This window comes from Symphodus melops (assembly GCF_947650265.1).
Source record: "Symphodus melops genome assembly, contig: SUPER_20_unloc_7, whole genome shotgun sequence".
NCBI classification, from domain to species: Eukaryota; Metazoa; Chordata; class Actinopteri; order Labriformes; family Labridae; genus Symphodus; species Symphodus melops.
The window spans coordinates 36,378-55,006 of record NW_027636781.1 but is presented as its reverse complement, the minus strand read 5'-3'; the positions used below and the strand labels follow the sequence as shown (position 1 = coordinate 55,006).

The 18,629-nt window shown below is 50.0% G+C and overlaps 2 protein-coding genes across 2 annotated transcripts in view; both read left to right on the top strand.

Moving 5' to 3' along the window:
* Positions 1-6,065: 6,065 nt before the first annotated feature.
* Positions 6,066-18,629, top strand: part of LOC306842020 (disintegrin and metalloproteinase domain-containing protein 33-like) — a 42,904-nt gene continuing 30,340 nt past the window's right edge. The window contains exon 1 of the mRNA XM_079373416.1: positions 6,066-6,228. Coding sequence (XP_079229542.1) covers positions 6,106-6,228 — 123 coding nt within the window. The 5' untranslated portion in view covers positions 6,066-6,105. The remainder of the gene's footprint in view (positions 6,229-18,629) is intronic.
* The window catches only part of LOC306842019 (uncharacterized protein), a gene marked incomplete at both ends in the record, with an annotated part of 10,552 nt that continues 606 nt past the window's right edge, over positions 8,684-18,629 (top strand). Inside the window, 3 exon segments of the mRNA XM_079373415.1 lie at positions 8,684-8,731; positions 8,734-8,766; positions 9,040-9,375. Coding sequence (XP_079229541.1) covers positions 8,684-8,731; positions 8,734-8,766; positions 9,040-9,375 — 417 coding nt within the window.

Genomic DNA, 18,629 nt, shown 5'->3' with positions numbered 1-18,629 from the left:
CGGGACGAGGCCGTGCGTGCAGCTCGTGTTGAGATGCATCCAGTCAAACATGTCGAGCGAAGAGAAATTAAACGCTCGTCACTGATTGGATGTTCGATGGAAGACGAGGACACCATGTTGGTGAATTAGTGAAACAGTGAAAACACGTCTCTCCGTGAACAAACGGTTCACATGTTTGTGTGCACTTCAGATGTTACAGCAGAGAGGGGGCGTGGCCAGACCCAGCTCATTTACATATTTAAAGCAGCTGACGGCCTCGTTGATCCTTCAGGGTGAAATAACAAAGATCTTCACCGTCATCGTGTGGTGAAGTTCACTCAGTGTTTCACTAGAGAGCTTTAGCTCCTCACCTCTTCCATCATCTTTCACTTCAGCCGGCCGCGTGCAGCTCAACACCTTCTTAAACACAAATTGATTTTCTGTGCAGCCGGCGGCGGCGAGCGTTTTGGAAGACATGCCGAGCCGCCTCTGTCTGACTCGTCGTTCAGCCTCCGAGCGCTCGCAGACGGCTCGCCAAAGTTTGTGCAGCAGACTTTTGACAAAGTGTGCAGCGGCGCTAACGGAGCTGTGAGAGGAGGGCGAGCAGGACACATGAAAGGAAGCTTTTAGAAGATCATTGAGCATACACGGCTCTGTGTGCGTGTCAGAGGGAGAGGACGCCCGCAGCTCGCTGTTTGAGCGGGCGGATAAGATGGCGTATCCAATGAGCTCGCTGCTAAACTGGGGAATGAGGAGCTCCTCTTTCAAACATGAGTAACAGTGCACACAGGAACCTACAGGGAGATCTCTCTGAACCGCACGCCGCCACATCACTTCCTGTTGGAACAAATAAAAACAGTCCAATCACAGCGTCGACTGTCTCTTGTTCATCGGCTGGTTGGCCGATCGTCCGTCCATCGATGCTGGTTTCCCTTTCGGGGTCGTGGAGGGCTGGGAACGAGACCAACTCTCATTGGGCGAGAGGCGGGGTTACACTCTGGACCGTTCACCAGCCAATCACAGGGCTGACATACTGAGACCCTCACAGCTACGAGCACTGTAGAGTCAGCAGGTCACATGTCCAGCATGTGTTTGAACCCTAACCCACGCATCAGCTCAGCTACACGCCTTATTGTGAATAACTCTGATCCTTCATCCAATCAAAACTGCTGAGTCATCAAAACATTCCCCCCGTACAGTGTGTGTGGATGGAGACATGAGCTAATCACACCTATTTGGTTTTTTGAAGCAGGCTGTAAACATGTTCATGTCTGCTGTAAAAACAGGCTGTTTGAATGGGTGTGTATGTGACTTCCTGTGCTGCTGCAGCCAGCCTCTAGTGGACACTCCAGGTACTGCAGCCAGCCTCTAGTGGACACTCCAGGAACTGCAGCCAGCCTCTAGTGGACACTCCAGGTACTGCAGCCAGCCTCTAGTGGACACTCCAGGAACTGCAGCCAGCCTCTAGTGGACACTCCAGGAACTGCAGCCAGCCTCTAGTGGACACTCCATGTACTGCAGGGTGTTACACTTCAGGGTCATTTCTACAGTGGAGGTTGCAGCCTGTTATATCAGACACTAACATCCCACTGTGGTGAAATCAGAAGTGAAGATGCAGACTGACCCTGAACACACCTGGCAGACACGCCCCCCTCGCACGCCGTCACGTCCTCTGCTGCTGTAACGCCTCAGGCCGTGTGCACGTGTTGCAGCCAGCAGAAGTGGAGCAGCAGTGATTTGTTGACGGCGAGCTTGCATCTGGCCGGGTGTTTATGAGGCGTTCAGTCGATCATTCAGAGGGAGCGGCATGATGGAGAGCCACGTCCACCCTCCACCCTCTAATGCGTCTGCTGCAGCTATTAACCCGCCTTAATGTTTTCTGAAGAGACGGCAGCGTAATGACTCCAGACCTGAGTGTCGTTTGTTGATTTAGGCGGAGGATGAATATTGAGTGTTTCATGTTTTCCTTGGCAGACACTCTCACGTCCTCGTTTGAAAAATGGAGCAGAAGAAATGAGATGTGAAAGTCTGAGTTTCTAGAAAGTGTGTCAGAGGCTGCGAGCTTCTCTGCAGGTGATCCAGAACAGACGACTGTATCCGAACACAGCTCTCTCTTATTCTCCAGCCTCAGATCAATACTGTGTGTCTGCTGTGAGAGGACTTTCACACGCTTCCAGTGAACACTGAAAGAAGCACATAAAAAGTGAAGTGGAGGGAGCTGTGTGCGTTTGTGGGAGGAGAGTGGAGCTGCATGAACTCAAATACTTTAGCGAATGTTGAATTTCCATAAACAGTGTTCAGTGTGGAGCAGCCACCGTCAGAGCTCTGACCTTTGGCAGCTCGGCTCAAAACAAACTGAAGTCAATCCTGCCTGAAGTTCTTATTCCACAAATTCAATTCAGAAAACTTTATTTGTCCCCGGGGAGCAATTCAAGGAGACGCACATGAAGGACAGTCCAGGTAAACTGAGAAGACAAAGAAGAGTCGAATAAGAACTTGTGTTTCCTGTTCTCTCAAGGCCACACCCCCTCTATTTCAGCCCTGCTCAGAACAGGCTGTTTCTGTGTCTGTAGCTTTAAATATGTAAATGAGCTGTGTCTGGTCACGCCCCCTCTCTGGAAGGGCTCGGGTGTACTCGCTGCTTTCTGGCTCCATGTCCTATTGTTTACGGTGAGAAGGCAGACTCAGAGGGCAGAACAAACACCTAGCTGTGGGAGTGTCACCCACCTGGGGGAGGGGCTACTGCCCTTTGTGATGTCATGAAGGGAACATCTCCAAACGGCCTGTTTGAGCACACAGCAGGCAGAAGACGGAGAGGATGGACTTTTCTCATCATTGGAGGGTTTGTAGACAGACATGTTGGAGTCAGATGAACAACAACAACAAAGCGTCCCGGCAGGTCGGAGGAGGACAAGAAATGGACAACATGAAGTTTCCAGATTGGAACTCTTTTATTAGATTAGGCAAGTTTATTTATAAAGCACATTTCAACAACAAGGCAACTCAAAGTGCTTTACACACGACATCAAGATTAGTCCAAAACCACTTCAATAAGAAGCGCTGCTAGCTGCTAGCTTAGCATAAGACAGAGGTCTCAGTACACTGTGAGTTATTCTGTTTTCTCTGGAGTTCTTGTGCAGTCTGTCCTGAAGGAGCAGCTGGAGTCTGAGTCCACACGTCCTGTAGCTGCTCTGTGATTAGAACCTTCTCGTGTTTCTCCAGAGAAACGAGGAGCGCTCAGCGCGGGGACGGAGAGTCAGACTGACGTGAAAGCTCAGGTTTAGAGCTCAGAGTTCAGACTGCTGCAGGTCAGGACAGGAGAGCTGCAGCTCCACCTGTCACGTGCAGCTCGTGTTGGATGCATTCTATGACGATGAGTTCTGGGTCAGGATGTTCTCGTTCTGGATGTTCAGGACAAAGGACGTAATCGACCACACGCTCTATGACTCTGATGGTTTATTGACTTCCAGCTGAGGTTGAACGTTAGTGAACATGTAAGGAATGATTCCAGCGGGAGGGAGACCTCGCCGCTCCAGAGCCGGCGGCGAGCTGCTCTGTGCTGTTAGCGGGTCAGTGTGGCTGCCTCCTGCTGTGAAGATGCAGGGCACATACAGATGAGTGCAGACACGTGTGTGTGTGTGTGTGTGTGTGTGTGTGTGTGTGTGTGTGTGTGTGTGTGTGTGTGTGTGTGTGTGTGTGTGTGTGTGTGTGTGTGTGTGTGTGTGTGTGTGTGTGTGTGTGTGTGTGTGTGTGTGTGTGTGTGTGTGTGTGTGTGTGTGTGTGTGTGTGTGTGTGTGTGTGTGTGTGTGTGTGTGTGTGTGTGTGTGTGTGTGTGTGTGTGTGCAGGAAACAGGATCTGCAGTGACCGCAGACGTCTGCTTCTATCCGTTGGTCTGGTTATTAACTCGGCCTCGGTTCTCCGTCCTCAAATGTCACAGAAATGTTTCCCTGTCGTCGTGGTCGTGCAGCCGAGTGCTGCTGACATTTAATGATTCCTTTCAGCGTTATCAGCGATTAATGGCGACCTTTCCTCCGGGGGGGGAGAAAGCGTTTGATCTTCTCAAACCTGCAGGAAGCGTCAGCGTTTCATTTTTTACAGTCAGCTTCAGCTCGGACAGACGAGACGGAGACTTGCCTGTCTCTGTACGTCTGCCCTGTGATTGGCTGGAGCTGCTGGGATCGGCTCTGTGACCTCGACCGTGAAGCGGAATAGAAGATGGAGAGAGGGAGTTTACAGACTGGTGGCCTAGTGGTTGGTGCGTACGCCCCGGGTTTCCAATCCAGCCTGTCGCTGCATGTCAGTCCTCTGACTCTCTGGAATAAGAAATAAATGTTTAAAAAGACGACGAACAGAAAGTTTTGATTTGAAGCTAAAAAGATTTAAAAGTCTTTGTTTTGGAGAAATGTGTCAGACTGTGTTAAACTTTCTGTTTTTGTTTAGTTTGATTTTCAACCATTTTCTCAAAGCTGAACGTTGGAGTCTCCTCCTGGACAGATTCAGGGTCCCGTGGCTCTCTCTCTCTCTCGCTCGCTCTCGCTCGCTCTCAGGCTCACGTCTTATACAGAACTAAAGCATCAGTCTCTCCGCTCATCGAAGGAGGTTTGATCCATTGAGCAGCTCTGCGTCAGACGCCGCTCCGTCACGTTTACATCTGATTAAAGAGACATAGTGCATAATGCAGCTCACGCTCACTCTGCAGAGAGACACAGGGGAGACGCGTGTCTCGCCTCCTGCTGGGACCTGAACGGGTCTTTAGGAGCACGACGGAGACGTGTGGCGAGGAGTGAGCCGCCGTGTTGTTGAGGCGGTGTGATGGACTTCCTGGCTGGGCTCAGTGAGACGCTCACAGTTTGTCTTCAGCTCCACTCTCACTAATCAGACAGTTATTCTTCCATGATGAGTCCAGAAGCTCTCAGTTAGGCCCCGTGGCGTGCATCACCACAAGCACCAATGAAAAGCTTCTGATGCTCGTAGGGTTGTAGCTCTGCCCAGCACTGATCTGAGAACACCAGGATTTGACTCTTCCTCTTATCCGAGGTCGGGTCGACCCAGACCTCCGCTCTCCAGCGCCTCCTGGTGGCTCCCGAGGCGTTCCACTCTTTAAATCCTTCCAGAGGTCTGGGTCTAACCTCTAAAGGGAGGCGTCCAGTAGGATCTGAATCAGACACCTGAAGCCCCTCACCTGGCTCCCCTCCCCCCCTCCCGAGTGTCTGAGCCCCTCCCCCTGTCTCTATTAGCACGCCATGGCATGACCCCGACCTCCCCGGGCAGGACGTGCGCCTACAGCCTGCAGTTGTTTTGTTTGAGATCAGTTTTTTTTTGTTGGGAGGAGATGAAGATGTTCAGAGTGAGACTGATGATATCTGCAGGTCGCTGTGTGATGATGTCACACTGTGCAGGAGGAAACTATACTGGAGAGCAAAGCTCACTCAGAGCTCTGCAGGGGGGGGGGGGGCTCTGCAGGGGGGGTGCAGGTCCAGTAAACTCTTGGTCCTTCAGATGGAATCAGCTGAATGTTCCCCACAGTTGAAATGAAAGTGGGCTGTGTTCATTATTATTCTGCAGAAACAAAGCGGAGATGTTCCCGGGCTGTCTGTGATGGAATACACGGGCGGCCCGGCCCGATGCGTATGAATCACTCCCTTTTAAATTCAATGTCCCGAGAAGTGTTTTTGTCGATTTGAAGTGAGCTCATGATTCATCGCAGCTAATCTAGTCATCCAGTGGAGACCGCTGCTCTGGAATAATGGCTCCCATTTTCAGCGAGAGCAGCATCGACTGAGCCGAGGAGACGAACACTGAAGGAGGAGCTTCATGCTGTTCAATGATCAGATTTTATTTTCAGCCTTTAATTACTTTTTATGAAGATCGATTGTTGTGATGAACGAGACCATGTGACGCTAACGTCTCAGTGAGGAGCAGGAAGCTGTTTGTCTGATGGTAGAGGCTGCTGCAGAGTAAAGAGTCCATCAGTATGAACTCATCCATTCATACACACTCACACACTGATGGTAGAGGCTGCTGCAGAGGTGTTTATCTACCTTGTATGTTTTCAGTCTTTTTCCCACCCTTGTCGACGGTTCTGTTTCCTGACCTTCCTTCTGTCTCCTCTTGTCTTCTATGTAATGTCCCTTCATGGCATTAATGTCCCTCCGTTGTGTCCTGCAGGGCTGCGTGGGGGGAGGACGGTGACGGCACAGTGGCTTTCTCCAGGCCGAACCAGGAGGGAGGCCGAGCCGTCAACACAGGTCAGATGTTTCCTCCACCTCTCTCTGTGTGTGTTTCAATGGAGATCTAAGAGGAGGCTTTTTCTCTGCCCTCGTGTTGAGCAGTGTGTCCTCAGTGTAACGCAGCACACACACACACACACACACACACCGCGTGCCCTTTACAGGCCGCATGAGAAGGATGTGAGTTAAAGGGACGGACTGAAAGGTTAACAGGAGGAGGGAAGGTTTGTACAGCTCTCTTTAAAAGGTTCAGTAGCTGCAGAGAGAGACTCGTGTCCAGGTCAGCCCTCGGGCTTCCTGCACGCGTGGACTGGTGAGTTAGTGACCTGCTGGTTGGTTTCATCTGGTCGGGTGTGATGAGGTCAGGAGGCGAGCCGTGACCTGAGCGTGGACGCCTCACTCCGCTCCGCCTGCTTTTCTTCTTCCTCGCCGTGAGAGTCAAAGTTGGTCTGAGGAAAAGAGAGGCTGCAGCCAGAGCACACACACACACACACACACACACACACACACACACACACAGTTTGCTTCAGCTGGAGTTATTTGCAGTTATTAGATTAGAATCAAATGTGTGACTGTGTCCTGATTGAATCAGAAGTTTAATCAGCTGATCTGAAATAGAAGCGACTCCATGTCAACAGTCTTTGTCTTCAGTCTCAGTCTGATCGAGACGCCGCTGTCGGCAGACAGGACGTGTAGAGTAATAACTTCAGCTTCTTTCATAAGACATGCAGCACATCTCAAGACGACGAGTGTGCGCACGCTGCGATCCGCACGCTAAGGCTGAATGATTTATCGTTTTCTGATCGAAATCGCGATTTCAAAAAACGCGATCACGTGATCGCCAAAGCCGCGGTTTTTGGCAGTGCTTCTCCGGACTGACCCAGGAGCCGTTGTCAGCTAATTTACACACGCCGTCTATTCTGCCCCTGCGTGTGTGCGTGACTTCTTTAGCCTGATACACAGCTCCACAGATAGCTCACAGTTTTCCTCCAATAAAGAAGCTGAAGTTTCTTTGTCCAGTCTTTAATAAAAGAAGCTGTAAAACTAAACAGACATCAAAACAGAAGTTATTCATCTCATAATATGCTAAACAACCGAAAAGTCCGCTAGCTTGATGCTAACGTCTATGAGAATTTGAATAGGAATGCTAACGGTTAGCATCGCGAATGTATCAATTGTTGTCTCATGTTGTAACTTTATTAAACAAACTCAAAATAAACAATGAAAGACCTGAACATGAAATGAAGCTCACAGGTAAATGTTTCAGCCGTATGGCGAGAAGAAAATATGGAGACATTGTTAGCTTCTCTTGTTTCATAACTTCTGTGAACTAAGTCACCTACGGCAACCCCAAAGGCCCAAAATATATATCAACACTTCAGAGCAGATTTCTGTCAAACTGACACTAAAAACAAGAACATCACACGTCTGTGTGTTTCTTCTTCATAAATCTGAAATCAATTCTTAACTTTAGTTTTCATTCTATTCATTTAGAGTTCTGGCATTTAAAGTTTTAACTGGTGTGATGTCATTTCCTGTCATGTTTGTAAATGTTGAAGTACATTGAGAACATTGCAGAAGCTTGATTTGAAGAAAATCGTGATAAAAAAATTGAAATCGCAAATTCTGCCAGAAAAATTGCAATTCAATCTTTTACTAAAATTGTTCAGTCGTCACCGCACGCTGCGGCCCGCACGCTGCGGCCCGCACGCCGGTGCTGTTGGCTGTCCGTCATATCTCCAGTTTGTCAGCAGCGTCACAGCGCTCTGCTCCGTTTCTAAAACACGCTGCGAGTCCTTTTGTGACGGAGCAGAACGGACCTGGACAGGAAGTCAGACATGGAAACACTCAATGCTCAATTTTCAAAATAAAAGACATCCTACAGACTCCTGATGGTATCATCCTTCCCTTCATCAACATGACGTCTGAACCTGAGAGAGACAAACTGCTGTTAGCATGTTGACCTCGTGTGACCTGGTGGTTCTCATGACGCTGTGCACACGGAGCAGCTGAAACACTGAAGGAGGATTACAGACTGTGGTCACTTCCTGTTTGAGTTCAGACTGGAAACAAACAGGATCAACAAGCTGACAGAAGAAGAACCTGTGAAGTCTTTCAGGAGCCGAGTGCACAGCTCCTCCTCCTGCTCCTCCTCCTGCTCCTCCTCCTGCTCCTCCTCCTCCTTCTGTCCCGCTGAAGTGATTCTAACTACAGCATCCTGTCAGCTCCTCCTGCTCCTCCTCCTCCTGCTCCTCCTGTCCTCTTCCTCCTCGTCCTCCTCCTCCTCCTCTTCCTCCTCGTCCTCCTCGTCCTCCTCCTCCTCCTCTCACCTTCCTCCTTCTCCTCCTCCTGCTCCTCCTCCTCTTCCTCCTCCTCGTCCTCCTCCCTGTCCTTCTCCTGTCCTCTTCCTCCTCCTCCTGCTCCTCCTTCTTCTCTTTGTCCTCGTCCTCCTCCTCGTCCTCCTCCTCGTCCTCTTCCTCCTCCTCCTCATCCTCCTCCTGCCCCTCCTGTCCTCTTCCTCCTCCTCCTCCTCCTCGTCCTCTTCCTCCTCCTGCTCCTCCTCCTCATCCTCCTCCTCGTCCTCTTCCTTGTCCTCTTCCTCCTCGTCCTCCTCCTCCTGCTCCTCCTCTTCCTCCTCCTGCTTCTCCTCTTCCTCCTCCTGCTCCTCCTCCTCTTCCTCCTCCTCCTCTTCTTCCTCCTCTTCCTCCTCCTTCTCTTCCTCCTCCTCCTCGTCCTCATCCTCCTCCTCCTCCTCCTCTTCCTCCTGCTTCTCCTCTTCTTCCTCCTCCTGCTCCTCCTCCTCTTCCTCCTCCTCCTCGTCCTCCTCCTCCTGCTCCTCCTCTTCCTCCTCCTGCTTCTCCTCTTCCTCCTCCTGCTCCTCCTCCTCTTCCTCCTCCTCCTCTTCTTCCTCCTCTTCCTCCTCCTTCTCTTCCTCCTCCTCCTCGTCCTCATCCTCCTCCTCCTCCTCCTCTTCCTCCTGCTTCTCCTCTTCTTCCTCCTCCTGCTCCTCCTCCTCTTCCTCCTCCTCCTCTTCCTCCTCTTCTTCCTCCTCTTCCTCCTCCTTCTCTTCCTCCTCCTCCTCGTCCTCATCCTCCTCCTCCTCCTCCTCTTCCTCCTCCTCTTCCTCCTCCTGCTCCTCCTCCTCCTCCTCCTCCTCCTCCTCCTGTGAGGCAGGCTCTCCTCTGTGTGCAGTGTGTAATTGAGGGTGATGAGTGGAGGCGTCCTCGTCCTCCTGTGCATATGAATGCAGATAATGAGAAAGTGTCCTGGTGAGAGACACGAGCACGCAGAGCCTCCTCCTGACCTGAACGCTCCGCTCGCCGTTTCTCTCTTTTATCCTGATGATTATCTCTGAATGACCCCTGAGTAGAGGGGGGGCCACGCTCCGGCGTGAACCCGTCAGAGCGTCGACTTCACGAGCAGTGACAAGGATCCCTGTGTCGTCGAGTTTATGGAGCTCAAGGTCACGAAAACCTTTTAAACAGAAGCCCTTTAAATCGTCCTGACCTGGACCTCACAGCGGGGGGGGGGGGGGGGGTCTCCTGGGGTCTCCTGAGGTGAGACGTGACATGAGATGATTTTCAAACAGGGAACAACAAACTCCTTTATCCATATCAGACATAGAATCTCCTTCTTCAGATACAGAGTGAGAGAAACACACACACACACACACACACACACACACACACTGCCTCCTCAGGTTCAACACACCTGTCCAGTGTTAGCGCTGAGCTTTTTAAGCTAGGAGCCGATGAGCTTCTGGAGATGATTCCAGCTGCAGAGTTCTGGACCAGTTGGAGCTTGTGGATGGACTTGAGAGGGAGTCAATGCTGGGCGGAAGCATGGCGGCGGTGAGGATGGCGGTGCTGATGGGAGTGAGGGATGTAAACATGCAGACTGGGTGGCGTTAGTCAGACAGGGGAGACTGAGGAGGTCACGGTTTCATCTGAGGAGGCTGCAGGTGATCAGTCAGGGAGGGAGCCGGTGGAGCTGGATTTACAGATCCGACCAGGAGGAAGGAGGAGGATGAAGAGGAGGGGACCCAGGACAGAACCCTGAGGAACACCTGGACAGAGGAGAAATGGCTGCCATGTCAAGGTTCTGATTTCAGTGAGTTGAGAGACGGGACGTGCAGCCTCGATGTGCCAAACAAGACATTCAGTGGTCACCCACAGAACAACTTGTCAATCCCAGGTAGCCCCGCCCCTAACTCCTCCCCCTGTATGTTGAAGCTGGAGATTGAGACCATAAACGTTTCAGGAGGTCAGCGTTCACTGAGCGAGTGAATCTCTTTCCCCCCCTGCAGGACATGAAGAGTAATGCAGGTTTTAGACAAAGAGTCTTCAGCGGTATGTGTTCAAGGACGCACATTGGAATAAGCCCCGCCCCCTTTCCTCCTAATTGCACGTCTAGAGAAAAAAAAAGATGAAAAACAGAAGAAGCAGCCTCAGCAGAAGCTCGGAGTCGGAGGTTTCAACCTTCCACATTTGTTGTTGTGCTGTTATACTCGGTCTTATGTCCTTCAATTGTTTGTTAGAGGGGAGTTCAAAGACCCGCTGTGGCCGGCGTCCTCCTCTGCCTCGCCGTTTTATCTCCCCGTCCTGCTTCCCCTCCGCACATCTACTTTCTGTCTCCCCGGTGATTAGATTATCTCTCACCTCAGCAGCGAGCGGGAGACGGCAATGACATTCAGCCTGCAGAGATTAGGGACATGGATCCACGCCTGCTGCAGACGCCCTGCGTGTGTGTGTGTGTGGGTGTGTGTGTGTGTGTGGGTGTGTGGGTGTGTGTGTGTGTGGGGGGGGGGGGTCCACCTTTCTGCAGAGTCGTGTTAGCATGCACCTCACACCCTCACGCTACGACTCACCTGAAAGCTGAAACGTGGTGTGAAGGCTTCCATGAGACGCCTGTGTTAGCATTGATCGGCGTTAGCTTGTAAAATCTCGCAGATCAATTAGCATGATTTTTTGTTTTATTGTATTTTTTGTATCCCGGTGACGTGCCGACACGCTGAATGTGTTCACACTGGCTCCAGCCGGACGCCTCAGACTGTGGAAGCAGGTCGAGCGTCTCTGAGCTCTTATTGATGGATTTTTACATAAACGCGTCCGAGCTTTCACAGCTCAGTCTTTCCTCCCTCTCCCCTCCAAACCTTGTCAAAGAACTCTCAAAGCACTTTCAGCTGCAAATGAAGCTGGAAATATTTCCAAAGCGTGCAGAGTAACAGAGCACGTTGGAGAGATCCAAGGCCACTCAACGTGTCAAAGGAGATGCAGAGATTCAGCAGTTTGTGAGCACACATTTATGAATGTTTAATATTTCTTTGAGCCAACGTTTACTTCACTCCCTCTGCATTTTGAGCCTGTTTATTCCTGCAGGATAAAGTGATGCTTTGAATATTTCTTCTTGGCCAAAGTGCACTTTGTTGGAGTACTTCCTGCAGAATGAAATGCAAAATAAGAACATCTTTTTTTTATGCAAAAGAAAGCTTTGACCTCCATTATTCGTGTCAACTCGTGAAACTCTCAGTCTTGATTTGTATACGAATATTCGTATTTGGTGGAAAACAGCTGCAGGGTTGGGCAACATTAAGATCGTTTTTAAAATATTATAGTTTAGAATGAGTTAAAATAAATAAATAAAAATTTAAATAAAATGAGAGTTTAACTCAAAGGAACAATATGTCACTCTGCCCCCTAGTGTTTAAAATGAGTACTGCAGTCTAAACTCTAATCATCACAGAGAGCTGTCTCCCCCCCTCCTCTCACACAGCTCTGCGTGTGGTGGCACTGTAGCTTCAGTGTTTAGCCAGCTCTGCATGTGGTGGTCACTGTAGCTTCAGTGTTTAGCCAGCTATGCATGTGGTGGACACTGTAGCTTCAGTGTTTAGCCAGCTATGCATGTGGTGGACACTGTAGCTTCAGTGTTTAGCCAGCTCTGCATGTGGTGGTCACTGTAGCTTCAGTGTTTAGCCAGCTCTGCATGTGGTGGTCACTGTAGCTTCAGTGTTTAGCTCCAGCTCTGCATGTGGTGGACACTGTAGCTTCAGTGTTTAGCCAGCTCTGCATGTGGTGGTCACTGTAGCTTCAGTGTTTAGCCAGCTCTGCATGTGGTGGTCACTGTAGCTTCAGTGTTTAGCCAGCTCTGCATGTGGTGGACACTGTAGCTTCAGTGTTTAGCCAGCTCTGCATGTGGAGGACACTGTAGCTTCAGTGTTTAGCCAGCTCTGCATGTGGAGGACACTGTAGCTTTAGTGTTTAGCCAGCTCTGCATGTGGTGGACACTGTAGCTTCAGTGTTTAGCCAGCTCTGCATGTGGTGGACACTGTAGCTTCAGTGTTTAGCCAGCTCTGCATGTGGTGGACACTGTAGCTTCAGTGTTTAGCCAGCTCTGCATGTGGTGGACACTGTAGCTTCAGTGTTTAGCCAGCTCTGCATGGGTCTGTAAAGCTTTCTGCGTTCTAACCTCTCTCCATGTTTCATCTCCAACATTGATCCTAGTTTGAGCAGCTTTCTGCTGCTGGAGCTTATTAGAAACATGCAGAGGCTTTTTAGCTCGGGTACAATCACTTCTATCTGAAGCAGTTCCACTGCCCGCTTCCATCGCTGCAACACCTGTTCACCTGATAACTGCTCTCATATCTGGCAAACCCAGGGGCGTCCAAAACGGCCTTCAAAGCCCCGCCTACCTTCTCTGGTCCAATCAAATCCAGAGCATTCAGGAGCAGAATCTAAAGTTAGAAGAAGGACATTTTTCAGTGATGCGTTCATCGTCTTGCTGTCTCAAACCTCATCTGTCTTTTTAGAGAGTGTCTAATGCTGTGTTAAGACTCTACTGTTAGTGCTGCTGAAGCAGATGAATGGAATCAGTTTGCTGCTGGTTTTCAAACCCTACTTCTCCACAAGCACAGCCGAAGTTAAAGACACAGAGAAACAGAGCAGAGTGAGCTGAAGGGAAGAGACAAAGGGCATGAACACACGGCTCAGGTGCTGCTGTGACTCTGATCAGCCTCGGTCCTGTGGATGTGACCCGAGGGGCAGTTACTGCTGCCCGAGGCTCCGACACCACAGGTTAGTGAAGTGAACGCAGAGAGAGAGAGAAATGTTTTTACTCTTTGAAGAAGAACAAATTATTTCTGTTTAATGAAACACAGAAAAAATGTGCGTTTGGCATAATGAAAGCACAGTATATACACAGTGATGGTAGAGGCTGCTGCAGAGTCCATTAGTATTAACTCATCCATTCATACACATTCACACTGATGGTAGAGGCTGCTGCAGAGTAAAGAGTCCATCAGTATTAACTCATCCATTCATACACATTCACACACTGATGGTAGAGGCTGCTGCAGAGTAAACAGCTGAAGAAGCAGCGGGAGAAACTTGGGGTGAAGTGTCATGATTAAGAGCTGGGATCAAACCTTTGACACGTGTCAGGTGTTGTTAGCACCTGTTAGCACCTGTTAGCACCTGTTAGCACCTGTTAGCACCTGTTTGTGTCCGTTGTTTGCTTCGCTGTTTTGTCTTTTTGAAGTTGTTCTCTTGAGCTTCAGTTTTGAGCTCTCAGGGCCACCGTACCAAAGATGTCGTAGTTTCCACAGATGTTGCAGAAGAAGAGTCTGGTTAAATGCAGTCAGTCAGCGCAGGGATGAAAACAACATGTTGACTTGTTGGTGTCATGAAGGATCTGAGCGTCAGTCTGCTCGCTGCTGCTTCCTTTGCCTTTTCTCTCTCTCTCTTTCTTTGTGTACATCTGGCAATCGTACGCCCGCCTGCTCGGCTGCTTTGTGTGCGTTGAGCAAAGTCAGCAACAAGCTGCTGCTAATGTCTGTGTTCCTGCCAAAGCTGCCCGCCCACGCCGTGTGTTTCAGTGTGTTTGAACACACACTCCTCGCTGCTATCTGTGTGTGTTTAAAGTTCAGCGTCGAAGCCGTCTCGCTGACGACGGGCGACAAAAGAGGATCTTCCCCCATGTTTTATTCTTCTTCACGACGGTGAAGCTTTCAGACGTCACGTGGGAGGAAGAACTATCCAAAGTCGTTTTCAGACATGTTCCTTTAACCCCTCGATGTCCCACCAGGATGCAGCCGAGAGTCTTCATGGGAGACGTCACAAACAAAGGTGTAAATATTGTTGTTTCCTGTGTGATGGCGCTCAGCTCACGCTCGCACGATGGAAGAACATAAATCAACTCACAGATTGCAAAAGTCAGCAGAGAGTCCAGATGTTTCTTTTATTCTGCGTCAGCACAGGTCTCCCGTGGCCGTCGGCGTTCTGAAGGGCGTTGTCGCCTGAATTATGAATCCCATTCATCACATTTACCTCTCGGGCCCAAAGTCTCCCAGAACGACGAACACTGAACCCGTGTGGAGCAGAGGTTCGTGGACAGATGTTGAAAGTTGGGCAGCAGCAGGTGAACGCAACAAGCGCCACCTAGCGTTCTTTTCAGGAATGAAAAGTGCTGACCGTGCGCTCGCTAACGGTAGCATGAAGCGCGTCCGTCCCGTCTCTATGACAACGGTCTGTAGAGTAACCACCGCTGCATGACTTTTTACTTTGATATCTGAGATCCTTTATTTCCCCATCACACACGGAGTGAGCGGCGAGCGGCGAGCAGCGAGCAGAGAGGAGGATGTGGGTACAAGATACGATCTGTAGGCGGCAAAAATACGGAGAATATCCGATATTTGGAAAACGTTTTCTGAAAACTTGAAAGATTGTTCACGTGTGTGTGTGTGTGTGTGTGTGTGTGTGTGTGTGTGTGTGTGTGTGTGTGTGTGTGTGTGTGTGTGTGTGTGTGTGTGTGTGTGTGTGTGTGTGTGTGTGTGTGTGTGTGTGTGTGTGTGTGTGTGTGTGTCTGTGTGTGTGTGTGTGTAGACAAAAGGGGCATGCCGGTGTCAGTAAGCTTTCATCACCTCCTCCCTCCTCTCTCTCCGTATCATCCGAGGTCGAGCTGCAGGGTCAGCCATATGAATGCAGCAGGTAGTGTGTGTGTGTGTGTGTGTGTGTGTGTGTGTGTGTGTGTGTGTGTGTGTGTGTGTGTGTGTGTGTGTGTGTGTGTGTGTGTGTGTGTGTGTGTGTGTGTGTGTGTGTGTGTGTGTGTGTGTGTGTGTGTGTGTGTGTGTGTGTGTGTGTGTGTGTGTGTGTGTGTCCATCCTGTGAGCCAAACAGAATCAAAGTGTCATTTTGTGCACATCAGTCCAAACTGTCTCTCTTAATGAGAGACGTGGCAGCACAATGGCGTCCGCTCTGCGAGGGCGGGAACGCTGGAAAAGAATCAGCGAGAGGAATTCCACTTCAAAGCAGCAGATAGTGTAAATTCATGTATCGCTCGTGTCAGCGAGAGTGCACCACTGTTTGATTTCTCTTTCTCCGCTGGCTTAACATGGGACAACAATGGGAGAAGAGGAGTGCTTAAAGGGCCAGCAGCCAGTTCTGATTGGGCGGATTGGCTTGAATAACACAGCGATAATTGATTCATGTGTAACCGTTCACGCTTTATGACAGAATCCATATGGCTGCAGGAAATGTCAAGATTTTATAAGCTTCTTATTCTGAGTATTTGTGCAGCTGCAGGAGGAGGAAATTAGAGTGTTGGCATTATTAATGTGCTCAAAACGCTCCGCGCGCCTGTTATTGGCTTTTTCTCATATCGGGGAGTCGTTTCTTCTCATGTTTTAAAAAGCTTCATAAACCTGATGTTCCATCTCCAGCCCGACCGGCACCCGGCGCTCATTTAGAAACCAGATCTGAGTCGTAATTCTTAAAGTCGTGCAGAATTTCAGCCCGATCGCCGTCTTCTGCCTGCTGTGAGCTCAAACAGGCCGTTTGGAGATGTTCCCTTCATGACATCACAAAGGGCAGTAGCCCCTCCCCCAGGTGGGTGACACTCCCACAGCTAGGTGTTGGTTCTGCCCTCTGAGTCTGCCTTCTCACCGTAAACAATAGGACATGGAGCCAGAAAGCAGCGAGTACACCCGAGCCCTTCCAGAGAGGGGGCGTGGTCAGACACAGCTCATTTACATATTTAAAGCTACAGACACAGAAACAGCCTGTTCTGAGCAGGGCTGAAATAGAGGGGTTTATAGACATGATCAAATACAGGATCAGAGTGGATTTACACACTTCAGTTTATATTCTCGATGTCAGAGGAGTCTTTGTCTCGAGGAGACAAATGTCGTCCTCTGATTCGTCAGCCTGACTCGGACTGACGGACAGATGAACTCTGTCAGAGATGACACATCGGCTGTTTTTAGCTTTGTAAGGTTGGTAATACATCAAACCGTCTGTGTGGATTATTAATGGTGAGAGTGACACCTGTGTTTGATAGATCTCCATGTCGGCCGTGTTAAAGGTTTATTCAGGTGAAGAACAGAGAGCACATGAAAGACGCGGCGGCGGCGGCGCTGCCTTCAGCGGCTGATTGACAGCTGATCAGAACACAAAAGCAGCCGAGCAGAGCGCTCGTCACATGAAAGACACAAACAAGAAAAGCATCAGATGCTCGTGGGCTCTGTACAGCAGACTTACTGTTTCCCGCTCTAATTAGAGAGCGCTGATTGTCACGGCGGGAGGCCGACTTCACGAAGCTCTGTCGGAGAGGTTTTTGATCACAAGTCTGAATCAGGTCAATTGTTTGATTCATGTTGATCCCGTTAGTTCTGGAGCGCCGAGTCGGCCTCTTCATTAACCTGATCACGTTGTGTTTATATAACACAGATCATATCAGGAGGACTCACACACTCTGCCTGTCAGGCAGGAGGGGGCGGAGCCTCCTGGCGTTAAACAAAACAACGTGGAAGTGGCGGACGAAGCACGTCGGATCACGGTCCACTTATCCCTCCACTCTTCTCTGATAGATTCAACCTGGTCATCTGTGGAGTGATAGTACAGCTGCTGTGTGTTTGTTTGTTTCGCCCCCTGGGACAAATAAAGTTTTTTTGAATTGAACTGAACTGAACTGTTTGCGTGCACTCAATGACTTGAAATGAAACCGACCCTCCGACTGCTGGAGACACAGCTGTTTGTTTTCCTGCCTGATGGACAGTGAGACAGCAGCAATGCATGCTGGGATTGCTCTTCTCCCCGGTGTGCATCTGCTTCCTTCCCCACATGACCAACGTTGAGCAATAAATTGGCAAACCGTCTCCACTAAACGTCCATCTGGACACGAATGTGACTCCAGCAGCCAGATGCACAGACCAGCTCTGCTAGCGCCCCCTACAGGCCGAACCTTTACTACACCTCACATATTTACATGTGTTGGAAACACGGGGTCATGGATTCAGGAGTGTCTCTGATCTGGAGTCTGTTTGTCAGTCAAACCCTGAAGGGGGACCAAACCCCCGTCCAAACACGTCTATGTGAACCAGGAGTTAGAACATGAACGGACCTTGACCCGACCCAGAAGCAGGAAGTAACCACCGTGGACCCTCTCTGTTCACCGTCACTGAACATGTGACCACATGCCAACCTGACGGGGTAGGATCAGGTCCAGGTTCAGGAGGACTAACTTGGTCCAGGTTCAGGAGGACCATGTCTCACATGAGGGTCACATGAGGTCACATGAGGTCACATGAGGTCACATGGTGACAGCACATGGAGATGCAGGAGGATGGAGACTTGCTCTGCTCATGAGAAAGTTCTCAGGATGTGAAAGTTCCAAAGTGGAGCTGAGACCGTTTCAAGTCCCCTCGCAGAGAATCCATCCAGCTGCTCCAGGTCCAGGTCCACTAGGGTCCTGGTCCTGCTTCCAGCACTCTGCTCTGACTTGGAGCTCACACAGATCGTCTGCTCTGGCTCTGGACCCATCATCCTGTCATTTCCCATTTGGACTCAGTTCTGTGGCTCCGGCTTGGTCCGTGTCCCGGTCCGTCAGCGGGGAGCGGACGCAGCGATCAGACAGACGACTCAACACATTTAAAACAGACTGGTTCAGGTTTCCTCCTCAGACTTCTGGACTGCGGGGTTTGAAAGGTGTTTTTGTGTGATGTGAAATTGATTGCGGTTGATATTGTGTGCCTGGAAGGCGTCTGCACAGGCAGAATTAGAAGAAGGAGAAATGAAATGTGTGTGTGTGTGTGTGTGTGTGTGTGTGTGTGAGGAAGAGCGATGTGAGCACTGGCCCTTGTTAGAGTCAACTGATTTGGAGGTAAATTACAATCTCTTTCCAGAGAATGGATTAGATAAAGATTGATACCGTAATAGTGCTTTCATTTCAATTTCATCTCAGCCCGCTTTGCATATGAATGTGTGTGTGTGTGTGTGTGTGTGTGTGTGTGTGTGTGTGTGTGTGTGTCTCACACAGGGAGTCTGTGTACGATGTGGGGGAATGAGGACATGGAAGCTCGGGAGTCAGTAAGTGGTTTGTGGGTGAAAAGGATGCGTCGGAGAATCAATCAGGACAGTGAAGATGAGGGG